The sequence below is a fragment of the Dendrobates tinctorius genome, unplaced genomic scaffold (genome assembly GCF_039654945.1).
Source record: "Dendrobates tinctorius isolate UK_male_01 unplaced genomic scaffold, ASM3965494v1 ptg000046l, whole genome shotgun sequence".
NCBI lineage: Eukaryota > Metazoa > Chordata > Amphibia > Anura > Dendrobatidae > Dendrobates > Dendrobates tinctorius.
Genome location: NW_027361714.1, coordinates 45,315,242 through 45,333,524, shown reverse-complemented (window position 1 = coordinate 45,333,524; position 18,283 = coordinate 45,315,242). Strand labels below are relative to the sequence as shown.

Sequence of the window (18,283 nt, the reverse complement as noted above, 5' to 3'; positions counted from 1 at the left end):
ATAACAGGCGATCAAAAGATTGTATCTGCACCAAAATAGTATCATTAAAAACGTCAGCATGTCGTTCAAAAAATAAGCCCTCACCCAAATCGAGATCACGAAAAACGGAGATGCTACAGGTATCGGAAAATGGCGCAATTTTTTTTTAACAAAGTTTGGAATTTTTTTTCACCACTTTGATAAAAAAGAACCTAGACATGTTTGGTGTCTATGAACTCGTAATGACCTGGAGAATAATAATGGCTGGTCAGTTTTAGCATTTAGTGAACACAGTAAAAAAGCAAAACAACTGTGAGATTGCACTTCTTTTGCAATTTTACCACACTTGGAATTTTTTTTTCCTGTTTACCGTACACTATATGTTCAAATCAATAATGTTGTTCAAAAGTACAACTCATCCTGCAAAAAACAAGCTCTCACATGGCCATATTGACCAAAAAATAAAAAAGTTATGGCTGTGGGAAGAAGGGGAGCAAAAAACGAAAAATAAAATACCTCCGGTCATGAAGGGGTTAAACGATCTTGACTTCATTCTCTCATTAGCAGCCTGTTAAGTGTTTCACCAACTTTTGGACACAGATTTTGGGTGTAACTTAAAAAGTAATAACAATTCCTAATCTCAGGTCATGCCTTAATCATTCTCCTTCCTGTCATCTGTCTTAGTTATTACTGAGGTCTGATGCAACTTTTATGGTGTCGTCATGGATAGTAGAAATATTGTCATTTATGGCAATGTAAAAGTTGGCATTATCATGCAAGCTAGATATAATGCATTCCTAGTCAATTAAATTCTCTTATAATCTTATTTCAGTCACAACAATGTTTTGCATTGGACTGCAATGAAACATAGTGAGTACAGTCTCAATGTGCTGCCATAGTGCACAAAATAGTTAAAGTGGCATTCCATTATTACTAGTAAGTGATAGTATATACAGTTATAAACCAGAAGTTTACATGCACGATGTAAAAGACACATATGCTTGTGTTTCTCAATATCTGACATGAAATCAGAATAAACTTTTCCTGTTTTAGGCCAATTAAGATTACCATAATTATTAATATTTGCCAAATGCCAGAATAATAAGAGAGAATGTTTTAAGTCATTTTTTTTTTTTTTAAATTCTTTATTTTCAAATTTAAACCACACCATAAGACACAACACCATTTTACAAGTACAGTTAGCGAAGTGTTGCTTAGAAGTCGGTCCACGGTGGAAGGGGAGAAAAAAGGGGAGGGAAATGTGGGTGGGAAACAAAAATAAAAAAGAAGGAAGAGAAGGGTAAAGAGGGATACATAATAATGAACTATATCCACAACAACAACAAAAAGTAGCCGTCGGCATGAGCACTAGTATTTGATGGGTGTATTTAAAAAAAAGTAGAGTAGGTGGACTGTTCTGTAAGCAACCGTGGGATCAGCTACCCCAGCATAAAGGTCATCAGGTCAAGTAAGACTTTGCGTGATATTAGATTTCTCACCGAGAGGATTATCCTCTAGATATCTAGTTCACGGGGCCCAGGTCGACACATAAGATTTATGGTTAAAAATCTCCCAGCTAGACATCTCCTCCAGACGAGAAACCTGATTTATCTTAACGTGCCACTCCTCCAAAGTGGGGGGGGGGCAACATCTTTCCAGTGTACAGCTATCAGCTGTTTTGCAGCACTTAGCATCAGTGGTAGTAGACCATGCTTTTTTGGTAAGAAATCTTTTGACGGGCACGAAAGAAGAACTTCCGTAGCCTTGAGATTAGTCTTTATTAGTTGTAGTTTTTTGAGAACTAGCTCAACACCATCCCAAAAATGTCTCAGTTTGGGACAATCCCAGAATATATGCGTATGATGTCCTCCAGAGTTGAGGCATCTCCAACAAGCATCATTATCAGCAAGACCCATCCGAAAGAGCTTTGCGGGAGTCCAATGCCACCTGGTCAATATTTTATAAGAATTTTCCTGCAAAAGTACACACCTAGAGAATCCCCGTGCACTAGATAGCATTCTAGATATTTGTTTCTCTGTGAATGTAGTGTTGAGTTCCATTTCCCAAGAGTAAATAAATGAGGGTTTAAAATGTGCTTTCGGAGAGATAAGGTGTGAGTAAATACGAGATAAAATTTTTAGCCGTGGAAGCGGAAGTTTGACCATAATATCTAGCCAGGACCAATTGGATTTGGTCGGGAATTTCTTCCTAAACTGTAGAAGCGTACGTCGAATGTGCTGGCTCTGGAGAAAATTAGTTGGTTGAATCGTTGCGTTTGGTGGCCAAGCTCCTCTCTGTAATATTTTATTACCATAAAAGCTATTTAGTGTTTCTCTAGGGAGGGTAGACCATAGATTGTATGGATCTTGAAAATCAAGATCTATTAGATAGGGTATTGAGCCAATCGGCGTTAACGTTGAGGGAAAAGTGTCCTCCGGTAGTTCTCCCAACATCAATCTTTTGATACGTAATGTAGTAGAAGTTATCTCGTCTAGCCTAAAAGCGACCGGTGGATTAGCTTTAGTCCAGAGATAAGGCAAACCCCTCGGGCCCAATAGAGCCAGGTCAACACAAGTTCCCTCCCCACCTTCAGCGCAAGACACCACCTTTAACCATCTGCTAAGATGGATTGCTTTATAATATGAAAAGGGGTCTGGGACTCCCAATCCCCCAGAGGAGACTGGATAAGTAAGAAGCCTATAAGGCAACCTAGCCGGTTTAGATTTCCAGATAAATTTTCCTATTAATGACTTTAGCGACCCGAAAAAGGTCAGAGGTATCTGAATCGGAACCATATTCATGGCATACAATATGATAGGCATGATATACGCCTTAAACACATTGATGCGACCCATCCAGGATAAAGTGGGTAGGTTATATTTATGCATCAGGTTTGTAACTTTTTTAATTAAGGGAATGAAATTACTTTGAAATAAGTTAGTGGGGTCTCTAGTTATGAATATTCCTAAATATTTAATAGAGCTATTGGCCCAAGAGAAGGGAGTCTGTGTACGAATAGTGGAGAGTTGAGAATGAGGGAGAGTAATATTTAACACTTCGGATTTGGTTAAATTAATTTTAAAATTGGAGAGGAAGCCAAACTGTTGAAAAATTTAGAGGATGGTCGGAAATGCTTGAGACGGGTTGGATATGAGAAAAAGTAGATCGTCTGCGAAAGCTAGCGTTTTGAGTGTCCCCGGACCCACCGACAACCCCTCTATGCGTTGTTCTTGTCTGATGCTTTGTATCAAAGTTTCTATGACTAAAATGAACAAGGATGGAGACAGAGGGCATCCCTGCCTAGTCCCGTTGTGAATCTCAAAACTGTTTGACAGGGTGCCATTGATCCTGACCTTGGCCGTCGGTTGAGAGTAGAGAGAGAGAACTTTAAAGCTTGTGCCAGAAGTTTTTTGAAGACTGATCTAGATAACTTCCCAGAGTCTGAGTGGGTAATATCACTGCCTGGGACATCATCACTTGAGTCCGAGTCCTCGACCTGTTCCTCCACCTCAGCATTTGCATGCAGCTTTTTAGGTGTGGACCTAGCTGACCCAGGTTTATTTTTCAGAAATTTCTCCATTTCACTTTGTCTGCCCAGATGTACACTAGTAGCCAGCGGTTTTGCACGCTCTTTATTAGATTTAACCATAATACTTAATTGAAGCGTGCATTTGAATCACCCCTCGTGCATTCAGGGAAAGTCTACTAATGCATGTTCATAGATGAAGATAACCCCATGCGTCTTGAAAGGTGATGCGCTGACATGAGTGAATAGGGCGGTATCAGCGCTCTAATGTGGTGCACTATATAGAAAGTCTCACACTGCCGTGGTATAAAATTAGGCCGGTCTAGGCGCCTCTGAAACGGGGGAGCGGTACCCTCAGACCCCAGGTCGCCCCAGTTCCCCGTCTGCAGCAGGAACGACCGCCTCAGATTCCCCGGGCAATGCCCCAGGAGCACCCAGCACCGCGGTCACCCTCTGTTCACCAGCCAGGCACGTGCGACCGGCTCACCTTCCTCTCCTCCGGTGAGCTGATCCGCTCCTTCCCTTCCTTGTTAGTCAGCGGTCTCTCTTCCGGCAGAGGCCACGGGCCCTCCACCATCTCCAACTGCTCTCTGCAGACTGCTTTCTGGACCTCCTCAGGAAGAAGCAGTAAAGATGGCGCATGACCGCCTCTGGCGCCAAGGCCCGCTCCCCATGACCGTTCTCCTCACAGAGAGCCGCGGTTCTCTCCTCGCTGTCCTTCACCACCTTCTCTAAGCCCCGCTCTCTCTGGGGGGCATATAGGCACTTTCATTGGGGTCAGAAGAGGGTATATTTCGTTGCTGGCAGCGGGAGCTGCAGCAAAGCGCGTCCTCCCTACAGGCGATCCAGGCCACGCCCCCGTTTTAAGTCATTTTTATTACTTACTGCAAAGTCAAAAGTTTACATACACTAAGATCACTATGCCTTTAAACAATTCTTGACTGCCCATATGATGATGTCATGTGTTTGGAAGGTCCTGATAAGGTTTTTTGGCAACATCTGAGTTAATTAGAGACACACCTGTAGATGCATCATAATGCACACCTGAAACACACTGCTTCCTTGTGTAGAATCATGAGAAAGTCTAAAGAAATTAGCTAAGATATTAGGAAGAGAATTGTGGACTTGCACAAGTCTGACTGATCCTTAGGTAAAATTTCAAGATACCTGAAGGTGCCTCATTCATCTGTACAAACAATTATATGCAGGTACAAACAAGAAGGGAATGTCCAGCCATCATACCACTCAGGAAGAAGATGGGTTTTATGTCCCAGAGGTGAATGTGCTTTGGTCCGACATGTGCATATCAACCCTAGGACAAAAGCAAAAGACCTTGTGAAAATGATGGCAGAAGCTGGTAAAACTGTGTCAATATCCACAGTGAAATGAGTACTGTATCAACATGGGCTGAAAGGCCACTCTGCCAGGAAGAAGGTATTACTCTAAAAGCCAGATAATGTTTGCAAATGCACACAGGAACAAAGATCGTAATTTTTGGAGACATGTCCTGTGGTCTGATGAAACTAAAATTTAACTTTTCGGGCACGATGACCATCGTTACATTTGGAGGAAAAAGGGAGAAGCTTGGAAGCCTAAGAACACCATCCCAACTGTGAAACACGGGGGCGGTAGCATCATGTTGTGGGGTTGATTTGCTGCAGGAGGGTCTGGTGCACTTCATAAAATAGATGGTATCATGAGAAAATAATATGTGGCAGTACTGAAGCAACATTTCAAGACATCAGTCAGGAAGTTAAAGCTTGGGCGGAAATGGGTCTTCCAAATGGACAATGACCCAAAGCATACTGCTAAAATGGTAACAAAGTGACTTAAGGATAACAAAGTCAATGTTTTGGAGAGGCCATCACAAAGCCACTATTCTCAATCCTATTGAAAATGTATGGGCGAAGCTGAAAAGGCATGTGCAAGCAAGGCGCGCTACAAACTTGGATCAATTATACCAGTTTTGTCAGAAGGATTGGGCCCAAATTCCAACCATCAATTGTGAGAAGCTTTTGGAAGGATATCCCAACATTTGACCCAAGTCATTCAGTTTAAGGGCAGTGGCACCAAATACTAATGAAATGTATGTAAACTTTTGACTTTGAAGTAAGTAACAAAAATACCTTAAAACATTCTCTCTCTCTCTCTCTCTCATTATTCTGGCATTTGGCAAATATTAATAATTATGGTATTCCTAATTGACCTAAAACGGGAAAGGTTTATACTGATTTCATGTTAGATATTGAGAAAAACATGCATATGTGTCTTTTTATATAGTGTATGTAGACTTCTAATTTCAACTGTACACAGGACAAGTTGAGATTCTTATTGCAGAAAGGCTCCACTTTTCCTCTGTCCCTCTTTGATCCTTAACCCTTTTTCTGGACATATGATGTACAGTTGCATCAAATGCCAGCTCCCTGGCTATGATACTGACTCAGTAACAGAATCTCTCCAGACAGATGATGGCTGTGCTACTCAGTCATCATCTTTCTCTAATAGCAGTATGTGGAGAAGATCTCCTCAATCAGCTGTTAACCTGTTAAATTTCACTATCAATCTCTGACAGCAGCATTCACAGCCTGCTGACAAGGAGTGCGCCTCATTCAATGCACCCATTGGCCCGCTCAATGTGATGGGATCGCAAGGCTGGAGGTGTGCTGAAGACCCCAGTGCCTGAGATTAAGATTCTCTTCTGGCTTTGGTTTATAGGAGGCTGTGATTTTTGCTATATACAGCAATACTATTGGATGATTGCAGATTCAACTCCCCTTAGGGGACTAACAAATACAATGAAAAGTGAAAAAAAAAATTAAAATAAATGAAAAAAAAGAATATTAAAAACTTTCAAATCACCCCACTTTTCTCCACTAAAAATAAAGATATAGAAAATATGAAAAAATACAAATGTGGTATTAACCCGATCAGTAAATGACATATTGAGAAAAAAAGCTAAACACCATAATTATGTTTTTTGTGGGCACTGCAACACTACAAAAAATGTAATAAAAGGGGATCAAAACATCTTTTATCGATTGTATCAATAAAAACATTAGCACAGGGTGCCACAAACAAGCCCCAGCAACCAAAACGTGAACATATTACTGGTCTAAAATATTGCGACAAATGCAATTTTTTTTTGTTTTAAACAAATTTTCAAATTTGTTTTTTGTCATGTGATGGTGATTCAGACTCTTCAATTTACACTGCGCTCTATGTGTGAGCTGATATGTGATATGTGTGATATGTGTGTGTGGCGCCCCTGAGGGTTCAGTCGCCACAGAGGTACTGCACCTCATTCTGAGGTGTGGTATCCCACTATTCAGGTAAGATGGAGACACCTGACCACCCTCAGACACCTGCATCTCACACACACTTAGTACAGCAGAGCACCCTATATGACCCCTGCTTGGTTCATGAAGGGTGTTGGGAGGTGGGTGGACCTTAGGTTTAGAGCAGGAGAACTGTAGGAAGTTAGGAGAGTTCCCCTTAGGGGGAGGAAGTGAGAGGACATGTCTGCAGCAGCTCCTAGTCAGGAGGAGCTGCTGGACGGAGTAGCTTTGGAATGAAGTTCCCTGAAGGGGAATGGTGTTCTCCCAGAGGCACAGGTGAAGACTGCTCCCCGTGGGGCTCTTTCCACGCTGACAGACGTCAGGTGGGGGAGAATCCAGGTCGCAGAAAGGTCTCGGTCCCTAGCCTAGTGGAGTGGACAACAGGGCTTAACTAGCAAGCCGATATCTGTGGCAACTATAGGGGCCACAGCCAACTACCACAGTTATCTTCTCCGGAAAGGCAGCCAGAAAGGCAGGGGTGGAGATGTGGGGGTGGAAAGGGAAATGGAACTGATCAATTTTATTTATTTTTTTTGTATATTTGTAATGGATTATAAATTTTTTTCATTTATATTCGTGCATATAAAAACAAACAAACCATTGTCATTTGTCTGGTTGCAGCAGTCACATTTGATGACAGAAGATGCAACCGTATTAGCTTTCAGCTTTGAATTTAAACAGGGCATGTTAACACTGATATTGGATATGCTGAGATAACTTCATGCACTTTGGTTTTTATCTGTTTCAGATGCTTAAAGAACATTGTCCCTGTGTTATAACTCCCTGGTCCCAATGCAAAATTTGTACACGGCCTCTTACTTTGTGCATGATGAAGAATGGGAATCAACTGTCTAAAGAAATGGGCTTAAATTGAGATATTTAGTTTTCCTTCTTACTTCATACGAGACAAAACCATAAAGTTCAAAATGTTGAGGTCCTCTACAGTTCACTGCTTTTTCTTGGTTTGAGTTGATTGATAGAAGCGTTCACTAAAATTACATAACAGCAATTTTCGGAATCCAAAAACGAGACAATTCTGTATATCACTACTTGGCCACAACTGGAAGTGTGCCTTATTTGGTTTAATGCCAGCCATGAAATCACTGCTACGGCCTAGTGCTCAAGATGAGAACTGAAATTGTATGCCTTGTGCTTTATAGCTGATATTTACTGCATTGCGGTGAATTTCACTTTAATTTATATGACATAGCAGTTTTGGACTAATTTCCCACGATGAGTATTTGGTGCACTTTTCCCACAGCGTAATTTTGTGTACAAAAAACGCAAAGTAAACTGACCTGCGGAGAGCGATTTTGAAATCTGCAACATGTCAATTACTCTTGCTGTAAATATGCGATTTATTTGTAGATTTTCCCTCATAGACTGGGAGATGATGAGGACAATTCATGAATAAAAAACGCATAAGCATTTTTTTTTTCCGTTTACGCAACAAGATTCAATAAAAGCCCATGTAATACTTACATAACTTTATTAATAAAGTTTTATCAAAGCTATTAATAGGAAGTATCCAAAACAAAGCATATTTAGTTAAAGTCAATCTATCACCATCATTTTAGGCCTGATATACAGTATTCTATAATGCTGAATACAGTGGGGAAAAAGTATTTAGTCAGCCACCAATTGTGCAAGTTCTCCCACTTAAAAAGATTAGAGAGGCCTGTTATTGACATCATAGTTAGACCACAACATATGAAGGTCCTGGAGTGGCTTAGCCAGTCTTCAGATCTCAACCCCACAGAAAACCCTTGGAGGGATTTTAAAGTCCGTTTTGCCCAGCGACAGGCACAAAACATCACTGCTCTAGAGGAGATCTGTATGGAGGAAATGGAGGAATGGGCCAACATACCATGAACAGTGTGTGCCAACCTTGTGAAGACTTACAGAAAACATTTGACCTCTGTCATTGCCAAGAAAGGATATATAACAAAATATTGAGATGAACTTTTGTTAATGAGCAAATACTTATTTTCCACCATAATTTTCAAAATAAATCTTGTCAAATCAGACAAGGTGATTTTCTGGATTTTTTTTTCTCATTTTGTTTCTCATAGTTGTAGTCTATGATGTCAATTACAGGCCTCTATCATCTTTTTAAGTAGAAGAACTTGCACAATTGATGGCTGACTAAATACTTTTTTTCCCCACTGTATCTGCCCCCAACCTGACCTGTAAGAGAAGAAAAATAACTTTTATTATGCTCACCTGCGGGGGGGTCCGATCTGAGAGGTGTCGCTGGTCTTGGTCTGGCGCTTCCCATCTTCTTGAGATGCTGTCCTCCTTTTTGCTTCATGTAGATGACGTGGCCATATGTCATCCACACAGTCTCCCTGGCATTTCGTTCCTGCGCAGGCATAATTCTCAGAATAAAGTATTGCAGTGTGTAGGCGCTGGGAAAGGTCAAAGTGCCCCGGCGGTTGCGCACTGCAGTACTTTACTCTTCCCTAGTCAGGTCACATAAGTACTCTTGCACAGGAACTCAATTCCGGGAAGACTGTGTGGAAAGGCCTGAAAGATGGTGACCTTACCTTATATTGGCCAAACCTGGTGACAGGTTCCCTTTAATACGTGACATACCAAAAAGAGTCAAAAAAACGCATTGGAAAAAAATGATAGAAATGCAAATTTAAAAAAATAACTTAAAAACAAAATGAAAACTGCAATTAATGTAACTTTACTAAATGGTGCTGAAATGCTGCAGAAAATCTGCAACGTCAAAACCGCTCCAAATGCTCATCCTTACACATTTATATGTTTCACTAATAAATAGACCTATATTGTGTATCAAATGAGTATATTATAGAGTATAACAAAAAAAAAAAACCCTTAAAAATGAATTTTTGTTAAGTATGATTAAAATAACCATAAAATAGAGGGTCAGAAAAAATGTCCCAAGGCTGGGTATAAATCAGAAAACTAAAGGGGTGAGGGAAGTGGATTAGCCCTCACTGACCCTGTCTTGCTGCGGAGGTTGGCAGCAAAAGAATTTGATATGGCATCCGCTCTCACTATAAGCTATCCCTATACGACCCTACTGGGATCCCCTACCAAAACCACTACCATCACCCAACAATAAAGTGCTGAAGTGAAAATAGATTAATTATGTCTGATCACATAACCTTAAATAAGGCAATATGTCATAAATTGTATGCAATCATATAACTTGGTCCGTATTCTAGTGGACTCAGTGGGAGTAAGTCAGAGCAATATAATGCTTATAGATTCTCAGAATATTGAAAATCAAAAACATTCCTATCTAAAGTGCTGTAGTGTTAATGGGCCCTGTAAAGTACCTTACTCAGTCATTACACTGTGGGTGTCCACCCAGACCAGCATAACACCAGACAATATTAATGCCAGCATACTGTATCATGGATCCATATTAGGATCCATACATAAATCTGCAACGTCAAAACCGCTCCAAATATTCATCAAGGGAACTTAGCCTTATACACCTATACTTCTCACTAATAGCTAGTTATGTGGGGAAATTCCCCACACGACGATTGGCACTCTACAGAAGGATCTAGCTAGCAGGATTGGTTTAACTTATAAATAAGCCACAACCGCAGTTTAGGGCACTGGGCAATTTGAGCAGTTTGAGTAGTAGTTGTCATAGATGTGTCAGAGGCTGCAGACCGTTGCACTGCATCTGTCTGCAGACGATCTCAGCAGTTTGTTTTGAACCCAGTGGCCACCTCCCTCCTAATGGTCACACCTGGATCTAGGTGTTTATAACTCCCAACTTGCTATTGGGAGTTGGGGGTGATATTTTCTATTTGCACTTCCCTGTTGAAGCTTGGAGCTGCAGCAGTTGGCTAGTGTCCTCTTTGGAGTTTGAAGGATGGTGGTGTTTTTCTCTGAGTCTACTCAAGCTAAGTGTTCCCTTGTTTTGTGTATCCTAGCTGTCTTTAGCGGTAGTGGGGATTGACTAGCGCTCATCCTGTCCTTCCCGATGAAGGGCTTATCGCCAGGGTCAGGCAGGGATTTGGTATCCTGCTCGGTGATAGGTGTGAAACCTACAGAAGCTGTAACTATCAGCCTCTTTTACACTGAAACACTAAACATAAAACATAGGAAAGGATAGTTTTGACTTTCAGCTGCTCTTATGTTATTCTGGGTTCTTTCTTAAAGGAAATCTGTCAGTAGGATCAACTCTCCTAAGCTGTCTCTATGGGCATGCTGGTCATTGAAAGTTCAATAAAATTTCTTGATATCTGCAATCCAATGTCTCAATCCTTATAAATCCACATTTTTCTTAATATGTAAATGAGCTGTTAAGAAGATCTATGGGTTGGACACCTATTTACATGAGAACTTGCCTCCAGATCTTATTTTACATAAGAGGGGGCGTTATCAGTGTGAGACATGTAGGTCAAAAGAGCAGACTGTCAGTTTTTATGCCTCACACTGGTAAACAGCCCTGTAAATTAAAACAAGCTCTGGAGGCAGATACTCAAGGAGATCTGTGCCCCACCCATAGATCTTAACAGCTCACTTGCATATTATGAAAATTGTGGTTTTCTCTAGAGTAAAACATTCTAGGACCTACATGCCCATACAGATGGTGCAGGAGCGTTGATCCTACTGACAGATTCCTTTTAACATGTGGGGTACACTACACAACACCAGCCGGGGGGAACAGTACAGCACAATGTCCCCTCACAGCTATTTTACTAGTTGAAGTATGGGAGAGAGATTGCCACCCTCTTGGGAGATAAGTTCTGCATGGGGCACATAAAACATTACTCCGAACGTCCATTACTTTCCAATCTGCATACCACACTCCGACATCACACAACTGTTAATTGTACCTAAGTTGTACACTCTTCATGCTCTGTAAAAGAGTAGGGTCCTAGCAGGTTCGCAGGATGCAGTGACGAGACACGAGACTGGGTGTGGTTTGTGAAAATAACTTTTAGAAACTGTAGCCACTGGGGCTATATTGAGCAAACAAAAAGTATGAACAAAACACCAGTCCACGCAGGGACTCAACAAACCTAACAATACTTTCTTGTGGTAAATGCGACTAACCCGGTTGGCCCGGGTGCTATAGGCCACGTATGACCAAACTGGAGGTCCTTATCTCCTATAGTACACTTATCCTTCCAGGGGTCTGTCACGATCACAGGCGTGGCCGCGTAGAGGTCGCTGATGCGGCTGCCTTGACGCCTCGATACTCCGGGATGAAACTGGGCTTGACAGGCCCTTGAAGAAACGATGATGGTGGGGCGCAACAGGTCCTGAAGAAATTATGCCGGTGGGGCGCAACAGGCCCTGAAGAAACGATGACGGTGGGGCGCAACAGGCCCTGAAGAAACGATGCCGGTGGGGCGCAACAGGCCCTGAAGAAACGATGACGGTGGGGCGCAACAGACCCTGAAGAAACTGTGCCAGTGGGGCGCAACAGGCCCTGAAGAAACGGTGTCGGTGGGGCGCAACAGGCCCTGAAGAAACGATGACGGTGGGGCGCAACAGACCCTGAAGAAACTGTGCCAGTGGGGCGCAACAGGTCCTGAAGAAACGGTGTCGGTGGGGTGCAACAGGCCCTGAAGAAGCGATGCCGGTGGGGCGCAACAGGCCCTGAAGAAACCGTGCTGATGGGGCGCGGTGATGACGCAGTCTCTAAATATAACTGTTCACCAACCTCTGCTCAGGGTCCCTTAGTAAACCAGATGGGGGTCTCTACTACCGCCTGTAGCGAGGTGGCGCCCCCTGGGGCCGGTGATGACAGGGCCGCAGCTGTGGGAGAAGGCAGGGGGGCAGTGTCCTGACCACTGTAAAGGAATGGTCTGTCGTCGCAGAGGTCGCCTGAGGTAGCCGCCTTGTCACAACAGGGTGGGAAGCAGCAGGAGTCGCTGAATGGGACCGTATGCAGGGAGCGGCCGCTGATGCAAATCTCTCACGTGCCACTAGTCGGTGAGTCCTTTCACGGGCCCCTGTCGGTCTCTCCACAGCACACCGTCTCCTCCCTCGGTCCTCTCTGTCTCACACGGCTTCCTGTCTGTTGTCCTGCTCTCTGTCAACTGCCACTTCAGCGCGCCCCCTGCTCCTTTTAAGCTTGCCCCGCCCCCTGTTTCCCTGACAACTTCAGTCAAGTCTTTCCTTTTACTGTCCTCCCAGTATCATTCCCTCAGGAACCCTGATGGCGGTCCCCTGGGTACCTGTCCTTTCACTGTCTGGGAGTCCTCCTCCCCACAAAAGTATCAAGGGTCATAGTATTATACTAATATACAGCATGTAACTGTGCATTAATAAATCAGATAGGAATGTCAACTGTCCTGTCTTCGTAGATATTTGAACATTCTCCATAATATATCAATTTTGCAGAAGCTTTTCCTCGTACTCCGCATTGTGTCGATCCTCTGTTTCTCTTCCTGTAAATTTGTGAATACATTGGCAATGGGTGATACCCATCTGTCAATCAATAGGGTTTGTCCCCTAATGCACAATGTCAGATTTACGTTTTCTTCCAAACTACCTACTTAAATTATTTCATTTAGGGACCTGAATCTACAGGCAAACATGCAGCATCCATGATCTTTGGTAAAGTCATTATATCATTATGTATAGACTTCAGGGATGCTCTAAGAAAGGTTCCTCTGACTTGTGAATGGAATTTGAACATAGCACATATTAACCTTTTCAGGTAACCCACTTATGTGTTTATATGGTTTACCTGCTGGTAAAATGTTTTTGTCTCACAGCTTAAAAACATTCTTACAGCTTACTTGGCTTCTTAGGAAATTTACCTTAGTATTTATGAGTAAGGAATTTAGATTGTGAAACCCGTTGCTGGAGGGGATGGCATAAACTGTGGCAATTACTGTGCAGCGCTACGGTACATGTTGGTGCTATATAAGCAAAGAGAAATAAACGACAATCATGATGCATTTTTATCTTTTGTGCCACCTCAATGTTCTCAAAAACTGGAAGCTTGGGAACAGGGCCCTCACTCCTCTTGTTTGGATTGCTGCATTTTGCATTACTCTATTGTTTGTACTTCTACCCTTTGAATTGTAAAGTGCTGCGGAATATGTAGGCGCTATAGAAATAAAGATTAGTGCCATTATTTCCCATCCCTTAGTTTCTTTAGGATATGCTCGTTTTCATACCTGCTGTTGAATGGCAGAGACACATTGGGCAAACTGTATTCCAGAGTTCCCAGTGCCACATCGGGAAGGCATGAAATGGTGCCCTCTACATTAGCATCCAGGTTTGGACTGACCCACAAGGTAACAGGGGAATTCCCTGGTAGGCCCCTGTGAAGATCTGGGCCCCCATCTCCACTATATGGATAATACTTGGCATAATTCACTTGATTTACTCTGTACAGAAAAAAGCAGCATCTCATCATTCATTAACCAAACTACCCAGCTTATTATTATTTAGAGATAGAGGTAAATTTGTGAATGAGGGGAGTGCAATATTTGTATGCAGGTGAAAAGTGGGCCCCTCAAAGTCAATGTTACTGGTGGGCCCTTAGCATCCCAGTCTGACCCTGTTAGCATCTGTCATAAAGGATTTGCCAGGTGACCACCCCCCATCCCTTTGGAATGTATGAACAAATATCTATTTTCAATTACGTTTCCAAAAAATTCAATGTATCAATAAACTATTGGGTAAACTTTCAAGAGAACACGATGTCACTTTCTCAGGAATGTCAGCTCCTGGGATTTCAGTAGGCAACAGGTATATTTTAAGGATTAAGGACTGGAAAAATGGTGCTTTATGCTAGAATTTAGTGTCAGTCTAATGAGACATGGAATCAGCATCTATAGGTTATCCAAAGTCTAACACTAAAGGGCTTATCATTGCACTAACAGCAAGAAAGAGCCAAGGAGATGTTGGAGACTCAGTCGTGTGTAAGCAACACACAAAGTCTCTGTTTTTCTACCAAGCACTGCAGAATAGCAATTGTCCATTCACGGCACATACCACATCCTCTGCATTTTTCCCTGATAATATATGTACAGTCCTTAACTGCAAGGCTGCTTGGGAAAAAAAAACTGCAGCACATTGCAAAGTAACACCTTTCACAACACCAACCATTCTTAGAAACACTAATGAATAAATGAATGTAAATGTGACGAGCAATGGAATAGGTACTTTGAGTCCAGCCTATTGCTTTTGTCAAGCAAACTATGATTTAACCCTTTTTACCCCACCAGAGATGCAAATAAATCATCTAAAATACAGCACTTGTTATTCCAAGGTCGGCCACTGCCTCTTTTACTGTATCATTTATTGGAAATCATTATCATCATATATTTTTAGATAAAAGAAACAGTATTTTTGCTGTTGTTTTCGTCAGATACTTTTCTGCTGCAAATGTCTTGCTTCTATTATTTCCTAGAGAAGTCTCTTTTTAAATGCGCATCGCAAAAGGTGGAAAGAGCAGGCTCTGCAAATGGTGACATGGTTTATGTCCTATTGGCTGTGCAGAAATGGAGAAAGCATTAGCTGCTCCAACGCAGCAGTTTAAGTTGAAAAATATTCTACTTTGCCTACGAAAAATTTACTATATAAACAATATCAATATATGTATATGATATATGCCAGACCCAGTTGTCAATACCTGTTGTACCCATTCACTAATACTATGCAGTGCCTTGTACATTCACACACTGCAGCAATCTCCCAACAAGCTCTGCATTGCATGAGGGGGTTGAGTTTTGTATTGCTGCCTAGGCCACAAAGGATTCATTCTTATTTTTATTATTAGATTTGACTTAGCAGTAGCTCTTTTCAACGTCTGAAAACCAAATCTATGGAAGAAAAGGGATAAAGAATAATATCTTGATTGATTTTCGACTAAACCAAATGAAACCTCTAAACTTCAATAAAGCAAATAATCCAAAATATATCTAAATCTATTATCTAAGTGAATGTAGAGCAGTAATGGTTTATTTTGTCATTTTATGTCTTTTTTTATGTCGCAACAAGTAACATTGTGACATCCGTACAAGAAGCGTCTGGACTCACTCTCGTTACTCTTGTGTACCCCGATACGTGTGTATATGGACATATAGGATAGAAACGACCTGTAACTTTTATAGTAACAGACATGAAAACCTGATTAAGGTACAGCTCGGGCCTCCATTAATCATCCACCATGTACCAGCGTGTTATCTGGCAATAACTTGTCTAGTACATGTTTACTGTCATATTCAGACGTGACCACTCAAAGCATTGTAAAAATAGAGCTGTTATCTGTATAAAATGGGCTGACTGGCAAATCAAGCTATCCTGGGCAAGAGAATAATCAATTTCCTATTAACCATGCACATAACTCTGCTTAATAGGTACATAGTTGGTAGCATAACGCATATGCATATGCAAGTAATGGTTAAGTAACTTAGCGCATATATATATATATTTATATATATATATACACATACACACATGTGTATATATACGTATGTACTCGTGTATATATATATATATAAATCCATATATTTATATATATATATTTATACATGTATATATACATATATACTGTATATACAATTTCTACTTTATTATGGTTTCTCTTTTTTTAAACTACATTAGTAAACAACATATCTCTCATTAAGGCAAATCAGCCCTGCCATAGAGGCAACATGAAAGGCGCAGATACCACAAACCTGTTACCATGGAAATATAATTGTATCATTGAATCACAAGACCAATGTAAAATAATAACAATACTAATGACGTCCAGCTTCATCACTTGCTGCGCAAAGTCTGATCTCTTCCTGTCGCTAGGATCCCATGCAAATGTAATAAATGCTACCTACCTCAACCATTAAACAAGACATTTAACCATAGTTGCAGCTCAGTGACCTCCGATCGCCTTGAAACGTGTGATCGATGCTGCTTGTACATATAGACTTGTGCTGCAGAGTCCAGCAGCAGCATCCAGGATGAGCTTTTGGGAAGGATTCGATAGTGGTGGAAGTGAGCGGGTTAATAAATGAAGAGGAGATGAGGGTCCCAGCTTGTGGTGGATGTGGGGGTTCTACTTTAGTTTGAGGCTGCTGCAGTGTGAGTAACTATAGGACTGTGCATTGCTGGGAGGTGCTGGAGTCAGTCGCCACTGGCAGGCAGCAGCAGACCAATAAGCTTGAGCACTGTCAGCTCCCAGCACTGAGCTCCCCTTTCTGGGCTTGTTTCCTCATTTCCAAAGTGACGTCAAACAGCTTGGAGTTTTTTCCCCTTCTCCCTTGCTGCATGCACAATTCATTTCACAGACTGCCTATGAGAGGAATGCGCTCTCACACTTGGGCATAGCTAGAGGTGTTCTGCACATACCTTCCCAGCACAGGCATTGTGTGCTGCCTGCTTCACAGACTCCGCACAGCCAGCCATTTTACGGTCTATGTCCTTTCTTATCACCAGAATGAATTTCTTTTATTCCGAGACTTTTTGTTTCTGCACCCGTTAAGTCTTTCAAACAAACCCTAAACCTTTTGTCGACAGGCGTCTGCTAAATTTAAACCTACAATGACTAGGGAAATATACACAATTGTGTCTACGAATAATTCATCACACATAGTAATCATTCATGCATTTCAGGTAGTATACGTACAAACAAAATCAGATTTTACAGAAAAATGACACCACGAACTAGGCCCTGCTCACAAGAGCTTTCATTCTTCGTAACCGTAGTTGCTATAACATTTATTCATCCCCCGTTGCAAATTGGGTCTATTAGCAAAATGTATAAACTTTCTTTCATTTGCAATAAACCAACAAAACAAGAGGAATTTGAAAACCTCAATACTACTAATACAACAAGCGGTTTCTCCAAATTCAGCACAAAATGCTACTTTTAGTGACTACTGACTGTAGGATTATTCAACGCTACAAATAGAATTCCTACGGATTAAACCAAACAGTCGGGTTTTTGATGCAGGTGTTGAACAATAAACCTGGACTGGATTTGAAAAAAAATAAGTACAATAGCATCTGTCTTTCATACTGGACTGGCTAAGGGTTTGTTGACTGTGGAGTTTGACTAGATGTTAGAAATGGCATACGACCCGCTATATACAATAGTTGGCCAATCTTGGCAACAACAAATAATCGTTGGCTGTTTCCGCAGAAGCTTAGCTAACAAATATTCATTATAGGTCAAAAACCTAATGGGAATGTTTGATATGTTTTTTCAGAAGATGATCAAATAAGCACTGGCTCCATCATTTACTAGAAAAATCTAGCACAGCCAAGGTGTTCTGAGATGCTCTTTTCCCATCACAGTGGTCCAAAAAGTTAGCAGAAAAAAAATCATTGTCTTGCTCAAACAAGGAAAATGATTGTTCTTAGAAAGATAGTAAATTGAATGTTCTTAGAGATTCAGTTAGAAGCGTAGTTCATGAGTTCAAAGTTAAGGAAACACTGGCTATACTACCTGGATGTGACAGAAAGAGGAAGCAATCACTGG

The 18,283-nt window shown here is 41.5% G+C and overlaps 1 protein-coding gene across 1 annotated transcript in view; it reads right to left on the bottom strand.

Annotated features, from left to right (window-relative positions):
* The window catches only part of PDE7B (phosphodiesterase 7B), a 532,888-nt gene extending 515,889 nt beyond the window's left edge, over window positions 1-16,999 (bottom strand). Inside the window, exon 1 of the mRNA XM_073575865.1 lies at window positions 16,638-16,999. Within this exon, the coding sequence (XP_073431966.1) occupies window positions 16,638-16,658 (21 nt within the window). The 5' untranslated portion in view covers window positions 16,659-16,999. The remainder of the gene's footprint in view (window positions 1-16,637) is intronic.
* Between the last annotated feature and the right edge of the window lie 1,284 nt (window positions 17,000-18,283).